Raw genomic sequence first — 11987 nt, 5'->3', positions numbered from 1 at the left:
GAACATTTGGCCTTTTCGGGTGCCCCTTAATAAAATCTGCATGTAACTTTATATGCAAATGATTGTTAATAAATTATAATAGTTTTATATCTATCCTAATGTCCCATTTGTTTATAGGGATTTGCTAGAGTCCATCACAGACCGTAGATGGTATTTCACATGTCAGACCAGCCACAAAGGATCACTTTTCAGCAGATTTTGTTATCATTCACTACTATGTGGCTGGTCTAATGTGCGACAGATCATCCCTGCGATGGATGCTAGCAAATCCCTTGTTTATAAGTTTATCTCAAATTAATCTTATTTGGTAATTAAGAGTTTAAGACTGATTTTGGTAATATTCATAGAGGCCCCTTTATTTATTCAGGAGGAAAAAAAATCCAAACAACTGCTCAAGTGAGGTTTTTATTGTTCATTGATTTTCAACTTTTTTGTGTAATTAAGCTTTGAATAATTTCAGATTGGCAAGGATTTGAATTTGATTCTGCTCAAGATTTTATATGCAGGGAGTGCTTGAAGTCTAGTATGCTTCAGAAAGTACAGTGGGGCCCACTTAATAGGATGATCCAAACCGTTCATTTGGTTGGCCACAATGTAAAATAGCTAGCTCCTCATAAATCAACCCCATAAGGATGATGCTAACCTTCTGATCTATCAAGGTTTCTTTAATAACCTACCAAAAAAAAGTTTCTATAATGTGCAATCCTCTACAGATCGGAGGTTTAGGATCATCCGATGGAGATGATTTACGAACCATCTGATGGATCAAACCTATGAAAAAAACGGGTTTTTAAAATGTGCAGTCCTCTACAGATTGGAGGGTTAGGATCATCCTATCATTAGGATTTACGGGGTACAACCTATTTATGGTGTGGCCCAACAATCCTACGAAGTGGGCCCCACTTTAAGTTCTGAAAAAACTGTACTTGATCTTAACTGTCCGATCTATCAAACTTTCTATAATGTGCAGTCCTCTACAATCGGAGGGTTAGGATCATCCTATGGAGATAATTGACGGGGTACAACCTATTTATGGTGTGGCTCAACAAATGACTTGTTAGTTGTTAGGAATAGGATCATCCTATGAAGTCTGAAATATGAGAATTCATACGTATCCAGCCCCAAAACACAGTGGGGCCCACATTATTTAAAACCATGGCTGTGAGTAGTGGAATCAATTTTGAAACACGGGAAGATATCTAATCCCATGTTTTGGAAACAGACAGTATGAAGAATCTATGATTTATGGATTAAGATGGGATGAAGTTCTAAGTATGTTCTGAAACCAAAATTGCCCAAATTGTAGAAATTTCTACAATTTCGTTTAATTTTTCGATAAAATCTTTTTTTTTTCTTTACAGAATTTCGGCCCAAAAAAAAGACATTTGAGCCTTCTGCCGAAATTTCGGTTTCAGTGAGGACCGAAATTTGAAATTTAAAACCTTGCTCACTAGTCACAAGACTCACAACATGAGCATTTGGCCACATTTCAACGTCGTGGACTTGCCTTGTTGGCTCATGACTTGATTTGTTCTCCCTCCAGTCACCTTTTAAAATTGAAGGCTGATCTTATCGTTCTGGCGTGTTTGCAGAGACAAAATGCACGTCCCTTCAACAAGAAAAGTCCTACCCAGTACCCACACAAGCTTTCCATGATAACATGATTACAATCTCTATTTTAGACTTTTCTTCTTCTTAACTTTGTCTCCTCGGTGGATTTGGTTTCAGTACTTCTAAAGGTGAATCTTATTTGTTAAGATCTTTACTCTACGAGAGTCTCAGACAATAATCTTCTTAATTAGATAAGTCAAATAAAAAGCCATTAATGGACCCACTTTTAGATTTCCGAGTGGGGAAGTGATATATTCGCCCCCACCCCACGCCACCACACACACCCACCTTTCTTCCCGAGCCACCCACTCTAGTGCATTTATGACCACGGTTTTAAATTTCCACTCCTAAAGACCCATCACCATTTGACGGATTTATTTATACGTACGCTTCTTCTTCCATGGACAATTGATCTCTCCGTTCAAAGTTTTCACAGCAATCAACGAATCCGATTCAATCCTGACCCGCCTAAAGTTTTTTGAGATGGCCAGAGTAAGCCCTTGATGGATAGCATCAATCTCCAACTCGTTGATTGGTGCCGGTGGAACATTTATGGAGAACAAGGCCAGAGCTACGCCTTCAGAATTTCGTATGAGACCTCCAATGGCAGCCAATCCATTTGATAAGTAGCGTTTTGTTGTCAATTGAAGTAGTTTCCTAGTGCAGTGTCATTACCAAAATAAGGGGCAGCATGGGTGTCATTACTAATATAGAAAGAGGGAAGGGAGAGAAAGAAAATGATTTCTATACTTGTAGTCTCTTAATATGCCACATGGGCACACAAGGAAGACTAGAAGAGACAATGCGGTAGCAAGGCAAGTAGTCTTCTAATAGATTGAATTTAAACATGCAACCAAACACTATTAGTAATGACGAGACTCACAACATGAGCATTTGGCCACATTTCAACGTCGTGGACTTGCCTTGTTGGCTCATGACTTGATTTGTTCTCCCTCCAGTCACCTTTTAAAATTGAAGGCTGTTCTTATCATTTTGGCGTGTTTGCAGAGACAAAATGCACGTCCCTTCAACAAGAAAAGCCCTACCCAATACCCACACAAGCTTTCCATGATAACATTAGGGTTATTTACTGTTACATGCTGGACATTTGAAAAAATGACGAGAAAATGTTGACTTTTGAAAAAACACTAAGAAATGCTGTTTGAATAAAAAAATGACTTTTTAGGACGAAAATACCCCTAACCTTACTTTATCTTTCTCTTCTTTGTTTTTACACTTTATCTTTCCGGCGATAGAAGCCTTCTTCTCCGGCGATAGAAGCCTTCTTCTCCGGCGAAACATCTTCATTTCTCCGGCATATGCTCATTTGTCTTGAGAGGTTGGAAGGAGTTCTCTAGAGACGCCCCTTTCTCATTTTCTTTTTCCTCCTCCAAATATCCAAAATCTCATTATCTTTGTAAGTATTTCCCCTTTTCTAGTGGCTATAGCCAAAATCAGTTGCCCAAAAAGCTTTCACTAGGCAAAAGAGTAGTGGAGGCCAAAATGGTACTCGCACGGGTTATTCATAGCCAAAAAATAGGTTACTTGAAGCTAAAAAAATGTAACTCGAATAAAAAATCGATAGCTCAAACCCACAAAGTGATAGTCGAAGCCAAAATAAGAAGCAAGGCACTCGAAGCAAAATGTAAGTTAGGCAAAAATGATAGTCGAAGCCCAAAAAATGCTAGTTGAAGCGAAAAAAAAAGTTACTCCAAGCCAAAAATAATAGACGAATCCAAAAAATGATAGTCGAAGCAAAAAAAAATGATAGTCGAAGCCAACGAATATTTCTCGAAGCTAAAATATATTAGTTAAAGACAAAAAAAGTTCCAAATGTTACTGGAATTCAAAAGTTTTAGTCGCAGCCAAAAACATGTTAGTCGAAGCAAAAAAACCAGATATTCGAAGCCTAAAAAAATTTAGTCGAAGCGAAAAACACAACGGTGAATGTTACAAGAAACACATTTTTCACTTCGACCATGTAAATTTTGGCTTAGAATATCCTGTTTTGGCTTCGAGTACCTGTTTTTGCGTTGAGAAGAAGAGGGGGAGATCTCGAAACCCTTCGACAAATTTTCTTTGGCTTCGACTAAATTTTTTAATTCCAGTAACATTCAGAACTCTTTTTGCCTTCGGTCAAGTAGACCTCGTTCAAATATCAGACGGTGATAAACATCACCTACCTTGGACCGACCACTCTAGCAATCAAAACAGGGTAGTTCTACAAATTCTAGCATAAAGATTTTGTCCTCTCTGAAAATAACTAATCATTTGATGTCTATTGGATAGCACGATAATGACAAACATATGACATTGCCATAGCATCTCTTTTACAAGTTTAGAAGTTAAGGGAGGTAGTGGAGTTTTCCATTAGCCACAGTAGCACAACAAAAAATTATAAAATGGGGTTTCTCAATATGTCCATAATCCAATTTCTCCTTCTCATCTTCCCATTCTATTTTATTCCTCTGCTCACATGACGATATAAACACTGATAGATCGGTGCTCTTGGCTTTCAAGAAAGGCATAGTTGTTGATCCTCAGAATCCCTCAGGACAAAGGAGCATCTGCTGCCAGAGAAATGAGATGTTTCGCCGGAGAAGAAGGCTTCTATCGCCTGGAAGTAAAAGAGTAAAACGGTAAAACCAAGAAGAGAAAGATTAAAGTAAGTTGAGAGTTATTTTCGTCCCTAGCAACATTTCTTTTAATAAAACAGCATTTCTTAGTGTTTTTTCAGAAAGCAACATTTTCTCTTCATTTTTTCAAATTTGCAGCATGTAACAGTAATTGATCCATAACATTATTACAATCTCTATTTTAGTCTTTTCTTCTTCTTAACCTTGTCTCCTCGATGGATTTGGTTTTCAGTACTTTTAAAGGTGAATCTTATTTGTTAAGATCTTTACTCTCTGAGAGTGTCAGACAATAATCTTCTTAATTAGATAAGTCAAATAAAAAGCCATTAATGGACCCACTTTTAGATTTTCGAGTGGGGAAGTGATATATTCGCCCCCACCCCACACACCCACCTTTCTTCCCGAGCCACCCACTCTAGTGCATTTATGACCACGGTTTTAAATTTCCACTCCTGAAGACCCATCACCATTTGACGGATTTATTTATACGTACGCTTCTTCTTCCATGGACAATTGATCTCTCCGTTCAAAGTTTTCACAGCAATCAATGAATCCGATTCAATCCTGGCCCCCGCCTAAAGTTTTTTGAGATGGCCAGAGTAAGCCCTTGATGGATAGCATCAATCTCCAACTCGTTGATTGGTGCAGGTGGAACATTTATGGAGAACAAGGCCAGAGCTACGCCTTCATAATTTCGTATGAGACCTCCAATGGCAGCCAATTCATTTGATAAGTAGCGTTTTCTTGTCAATTGAAGTAGTTTCCTAGTGCGGTGTCATTACCAAAATAGGGGGCAGCATGGGTGTCATTACTAATATAGAAAGAGGGAAGGGAGAGAAAGAAAATGATTTCTATACTTGTAGTTTCCTAATATGCCACATGGGCACACAAGGAAGACTAGAAGAGACAATGTGGTTGCAAGGCAAGTAGTCTTCTAATAGATTGAATTTAAACATGCAACCAAACACTATTAATAATGACGTGGGATTTCAATTTCAAACGTCTACTAAACCCTAGAAATTGTGCAACCAAACTGAACTGACCCAATGTGTTTCACCGCAATCTTTGTTGCAGGTGTTTCAATGTTGAGTGGCAGGTAGAGATTTCATTGCTTAGATTAGGCCACGTTTGGATACCCACAAGATTTAGATTTGGATTTCTCACATTTGGCAGTTGGGATTTGGATCCGGAACAAATCCTTAAATTTCCGAATCACCTACAACCGTGAAAAAAGATCTGATTTTCAAATCTATTCTGCAAGACATTATTTGGAAATCCATATTTTTGTCAAGTACCTTCACCCTCACTGCTCCTCGACCTTGCTGCAGCAGTAGCAAGACGTCCATCTCTCGTACAACATAAGCATGAAGATGAATGATGTATTTTGTATCCAAAATTAATCAAATCCAAATATAAATACAAAAACATGAGGGATCCAAATGTGGCCTTATTTCATTTAACAAAGCATTATTGGGCAAAAGTATCAGAGAAGGCTGCTTCTTCGATGATCTAGAACATATACTTCGTGTGTGTGTGTGTGTTTGTGTGTGTGTGTGAGAGAGAGAGAGAAGGCTGCTTCTTCGATGATCTAGAACATATACTTCGTGTGTGTGTGTGTGTTTGTGTGTGTGTGTGAGAGAGAGAGAGAGAGAGGTAAAAACTCGCACCATTAGCCAATCCTAACAGTCCGATTAAGAGAAACTTATGTCGATTCTTCTTTTAATTAAACTATGCATTTGTAGGCAATTAAGGGTTGGTGAACCATTGAGACATTTTGGATCATGATCGGGCCCATCAGAATCTGTAAACACCCATGCAAATAATGTCATGCAGATGTTTCTAGTTGTGGGTCCACCCTCTTAATGACAAAGCACATTCCAAATCCGACACAGTGGGTCCAGCTAACGCGTCACGCGTGGGTGACTACTGACTATTAGAAAATGCATTGCACGTAACTGGTGTGCTTTATGTTCAGACGTCTGTCGGTTGTGCAAACATTGGAAATGCTAAGCCTAGTCACAGGACAAAAATAAGTGCCATTATCAGATATTACATAATCGATTGGACCACTTCGATAGTGGGACACAATGATGGCATAATAATCAAGCGTGGTGTTCCATTGAAACACCTTTCTTTTTAATATGGTGAAAGAGCAAAACAAAGCAAAAAGAGTGTAATCACCCCTTTGACAAGGATAAGATTAAGATAATCTGCATGGATTTAACTAAGGATTCCAAGTAGGATCCCTCGTGCTAAAGAAGGAAGCATCAACCTTAGAATCAAGCAAATGAAGGGCGGATCCAGATTTGATGCATCTCGGCGTCTTATACTGGTTGATCGAACCCCCCTGCCCGATGCATAAATCCATCAATGCCTCAAACGTGCCCGGCCTCACCACCCGTATCTCTAGTGGCCCCACCGACTTATCATACGATCGACACCGTCTATATACGTAATCCAATGATTCCTCTACGGCCGAACAACACTCCTGTAGGACCCGCTCATCGAGTGGGGCCGCCACATCTACGGATGTGTACACAATCTCCCAGTAGAGTACGTAGTGACCCGGTACGGATGAAGTGTCCGCGTTGCTGGTGTATTCTACGAGTAGGGCATCGTGTGCTTCTAAGAGCTTCTTGGCTATGGTGACACTCTTATGGAGATCTTCCTCGTTCGTCTTGTCGGTGTCTATGCTGAGAATGACGTTCCGACGGCAGATGAATCGGAATTGTGGGGCCCGATTGTAGAATCCGACGACTTGGAGCACGTCCCCAATGCGATACCGATATAGGCCTGCATGGGAAATTTTTTTTTTAAATTTCCATGGATTTTTCATGAGGAAAAGAACCATATTTCCCTTCAATTTCTGATCTACTCTGCCTAAATTCATCCGATAAGAGCGCCCCCTTTCTTATTTTCATAATGAAAATTTCCTTAATTACCATTGAGTTTTCAAGATAATTAAAGAAGAAAAAAAGAATAGATGTTCTTATAAGAAAACATGTGATAGGTAACCGTTATTAGCTTTTGTAATTGAAAGCAATATGAAGACATGGGCTTAAATAAAACAAATGAAGACTCGCTTGTGTCACGGTTGTCCCAAACAGCCCTCCTAATATGACCACATGTACCAATGAAGAGGTGTATTTGTCATTTTAGGACACACGCGCGTCTTTCTAGCAGCTTTCTTTTTAATTATGCATGCAGCTACCTACAATGTAATCACCCACGTAGCGTAGGTTTACTAAACGCACCCCTCAAGACTCACATTAGACACTTACCAGCAAAGGTAGTAACCACAAGCTCGTAATAACAGCCGAGCTTAACGTTCACCAAGTCCAAAAGCTTATCCTTCGCCACATCTTCTTCCTCTCCTTCTTCCCCAACCTGCACCACGTTCTCCAACGGTATAAATTCAAAATACGCCATATTCGGAAGTATGGTGTATGCGACCTCATCTGGAGAACACAAAGGCTTCAAATTCAACCCAAAATAACATTCCGAAGAAGCATACATAGTGCACACTAGTGGCAGCTTTCGACCACTATAGAACTCTAATGAAGGAATATATTGTGCCATGGACCCCGTTACTACCACTTCAATGTACTTAGCCCTAGGCCACAAACGACCCAATATACCCTTCCATGACCCGCGGCCACCGCAGATGGTCTCGATCGCATCCGCAAGTTGTGGGTCCGGCGACGTTAAGATGTTCGAGATGGCGGTCCGGCAACCAGAATCCGTGATGTCCGAGCTGAGCTGGCCGGATCGGATATCGTCGCATAGGTGGGCCCAATTTCGCTCGAGAAAGGTGATGGCTCGGAGGAATGCGGATCCGAATACAGCACCAAGGCGGAGGACTTTGCTCCTGTTGTTGAAGTATAAATGATTAAATAACACCAACTCTAACAGTTTAAGCTTTTGGAGTAATTAGTTGTTTCACATGGTATCAGAGGTAAGGTCCTTTGTTCAAAACTCAAGAACTCCTTGAAGTTAGAAAAAAAAATTTCATGTGTGCAGCCAACCGAAAAGAGGGGCCACATGTGCCACGTGTTTGGCCAGCTCAAAAAAAAAAAAAGGAGGGGCCACACATGAGGGGGAGTGTTGAAGTATAAATGTTTAAATTACACCAACTCTAACAGCTTAAGCTTTTGGAGTAATTGGTTGTTTGACACCTGTGGATTAAGCCGGCAAGGAGTTGGCAATACATGCTTTGGCGGCTATCGAAGCAAAGAATTGCCTCAATGGGGCTTGTTAAGTCGTTGAAAGGGTCGTATGGGCGACACTTGAAGTGCTTGCTCTTGTAGTAGCTGGTGAGTACCGGACGGGCGGGCAAGCCCGAGGGGGTCGGCATCTCCGCCTTGGTGAAGTAGAGGTACATGGCCTTCCCCTCATCGAGGCCCGGAACATACCTGAAAAGAGATGAAAATATTACAACCCAATTCACCACTAGAATTAATGTAAGATCCCACATCGGAAAGGGAGAGAAAGTTTATGGGCTATAATTGCGGGCTCTTTCTCTGTGTAGACGCGTTTTCGGCATCCTCATGGGCGGGTCCTCCTACTTGGTGGATCGGCCACGGTAGTGCTTCTGGAGAACAAAACCGAGGCGGATAGAAGAACCAGAACCAAACATAATGAGGAATGATAAAGTTAAGGGTGCCCTTGCAAAAATTAGATAAAAGGTAGTCCCCATTGGTGGCATGTCACCAAAGTGCATGGACCTGATCAGCATAACTTACCCACTGATTTAATTATTGAATTCATTGAATCAATAAAACCCTTGGAAGATGGTGAGTTCTTGATCCAATTAAGTACACATCCCAACGCACTCAGCTGAGTCAACTCGGACTAGTCACAACTCATTAAGAGCTTGAGTCATGGCTCTTCATGTATTAAAATGGTTAACTCGCGCGTGGGGCAATAAGGGTGGGGACACAATCCCTCACAGGTGCATGCATGCCGACGTGTTATGTTCTTTTTAAGAAGATGCTCTACACGCCATCTTCCACCAACAGTGCATCCTTTTATTTCTCTTTCAGAAAATATCCAACTGGAAACCTTAAAGAGTGTGTGCAGCCGAAAGGTTGAGACTGAAAGTAGTGTGTGCTTTGTCACCTAGCTTTAGCAGGGCATGGGCATTTTGGTCATTTAACCTTTAGGGTTTGAGTTTCCAATACTACCCTTTATTGGATGAGCTTGTTACTTGTACATTACAAAATAAACAAGTACTCAAAAAACATATAGGAGTATCATAAAACCTCAACTTACTGATTCATTATTGGCATGATAAGGTTGTAGAGATAGGTCCGACGGTCGAGATCTTCCGCGATCGACGGCATCAACTTAGGCTCCCCACCTGAAGTCCCTGAGCTGTTGATTGGTACGCCGTTAGACTCCGAATTAATGAATGAATTGCATAGAAGATTTGTTAGTAGTAATATTAAGCCAAAATCAGTTTTGTAAGTAGTAATGTTAAGCCAAACTCACGGCATTCAAAAAATAATGTTAAGTCAAAGCTACGATGTGAAATAGGGGTGTTTTTGTCATTTCATGTATGCTGAGACAGCCGATATTTGCACTCCCTCATCTCTTTTTTTCATGATAGGTTATCTAAATTCGCATGTAGTAGCATTTGCCAACCATATCATTTATCATTTTATCTTATCTTATTTTCTTTGACTTTTGTAATGGCATTTCCCATTCTAACCTTCTTCTGTTGTTTAAGCTCGATGGTAGAGGGTGTGAATATTTTTCCACAAGAAAATGTTTCTTTCTTGGGATTGAGCCACTTGCTCAACGGTAAAGGCTTTGGCCTTCAACCTTGAGGTCGGAGGTTCGATCCCAGCTTACCTACCAGAAGAAGAAGAAGAAGAAGAAGGAGAAGAAGAAGAAGAAGGAGAAGTTTCTTTTGTGAAAAATATATTTCATAATACACTTGCCCAACAGGTCCTTCAGCCTAATTCTGTTTTTTGTGTATATAAATATTTAACAGCAATCAAGATCATTTCAGAACCTGATTCTTGATAGATTTATCTTGTGCTTTAAAAATAAAAAATAAAAATGGGAGAAAAGCAGATTTTTCACAAAAGAGTAAAAAATGTCGACATATACAAAAAAGGGTTGCCAAATCAGAAAAAGCTGCCCAAAAGAAGCAGAACCAAAATTAGATTTCTCAAGAAAAGCTTACAAAATAATCAAAAATCAGGAAAGGGTTAGTGAAGAAAAAGGCAGTTGCTTTTGCAGAAGAAAGAAAAAACTAGAAAGAGATTTTCTCTACAAATTCTTGCAAAACCTATCCCTAAAAACTAAATTCCAGAAAAATTTGTCTGAAGAGTATTACTAGAGGCAGCACAGCGAAAGAAATGTGAAACAACCAATTACTCCAAAAGCTTAAGGTGTTATAGTTAATCTTTTATATTTCAACACTCCCCCTCACATGTGACTCCTCTTTTTTGTGTTGGCGTGAGGCAAGCGCCCTGATACCATGTGAAAGAACCAATTTCTCCAAAAGCTTAAGCTTTTAGAGCTGGTGTTATTTAATCAATTATACTACATATAAATTATATGGTGAATGCGGACGTAGATGGGTATTGGTGGTACAACAGAAGTGCCACCCTTGATATTTGATCGAACAGCAGCACTTTAAAAAGTGCATTGTTGTTGGATCAAATATCAAGGGCAGTACTGCCAGTACTGATTTACATGCGCACCACCATGTAAAATCTCTATAATACAACAACAAACTTTGTCGTTAAGTTTTCAAAAAGTACAACCAGAAGCCATTACCGAAGTTTTAGTCACCATTTTACTAGGGGTTTAGAGAATAAAAGCAGGAATCACGAAAGAGAGAGAGAGAGAGAGAGAGAGAGAGGGAGAGGACCTGATTATCATTTCCGTAATGGGGTGGGCAGATATGAGTGAAGAATCCTCCCCATTGCCGATTCTTTGTATGTATGGACGGATTCCGGCATATGTTATCACCGGAATCTGATGCTTGAACGACGATATATCGGTGGACCCACCAAGATACTTGTTCAAGTACTCAGTTCCCCCATTCCTGGTCAAGATCTCCTTGAGAATCTTCTCTTGAACCTCATCAGCTTTCTCAGTCAACTTCTCAAGCTCCTTCAATGCCTCCTCTCCCTTATATTCTAGCTTCTTCCCATCCATACCCACCACAAAAATACCCAACTCTCTCTGCTCAAACAGAAGAAGAAGAAGAAGAGGACAGACAAAGAAACCCAACTGCTTGAATAGGTTTTGAGCCCCAGGTGGGTGTTTATATAAGAATGGCTGTGTATAGATAACTGGTGTCAAAAAAGAAGACTCCTTTGGACGTCATTTCTGCCGGGTTGGGGCCAACTGGAGGGACAACTTTTCACGATGCGACATTTGGACCTTGACCTTTTGGCTTCTTCCCCATATCTTAAATTATTCTTTTGCTTGCATATAATATGAGTAGATGTGATCTTTGTTCTTATGTTCCCAACCCTTTTCTATCACACACAGTTGGGTCGATCTCTAGTAATTACTACGGTTGGTACTTGGTAGCCACATTCTATATATATGTATTAGAAAATTAACTATCAGGTAGGTATTGTCTATCACCACTAGGGCTGCAACTCGGGTCGGGCGGGTCGGGTTTTGGAGAACGCAACCCTACCCGAGAAATATCTCGGGTCGGGTCGGGTTGGGTTTTTCTTTTTGGAAAACCCACGATTCCCAAACCCGGCCCTA

General features: G+C 40.3%; 1 protein-coding gene across 1 annotated transcript; it reads right to left on the bottom strand.

The window, feature by feature from the left end:
• Positions 1 to 6338: 6338 nt before the first annotated feature.
• GH3.9 (putative indole-3-acetic acid-amido synthetase GH3.9) lies at positions 6339 to 11500 on the bottom strand. The gene is made up of 5 exons (XM_077362024.1): positions 11131 to 11500; positions 9519 to 9620; positions 8423 to 8659; positions 7529 to 8115; positions 6339 to 7040 (listed from the first exon to the last, which is right to left on the bottom strand). The coding sequence occupies exons 1-5, from the start codon at positions 11418 to 11420 to the stop codon at positions 6472 to 6474; spliced, it is 1785 nt and encodes a 594-aa protein (XP_077218139.1). The 5' UTR covers positions 11421 to 11500; the 3' UTR covers positions 6339 to 6471.
• Between the last annotated feature and the right edge of the window lie 487 nt (positions 11501 to 11987).

Source organism: Tasmannia lanceolata, unplaced genomic scaffold, assembly GCF_043159265.1.
Source record: "Tasmannia lanceolata isolate RefF3 unplaced genomic scaffold, GAP_Taslan_0.1 ptg000019l, whole genome shotgun sequence".
NCBI lineage: Eukaryota > Viridiplantae > Streptophyta > Magnoliopsida > Canellales > Winteraceae > Tasmannia > Tasmannia lanceolata.
Note: the sequence above shows the minus strand (reverse complement) of the source record. Positions and strands in the feature narration are given on the sequence as shown.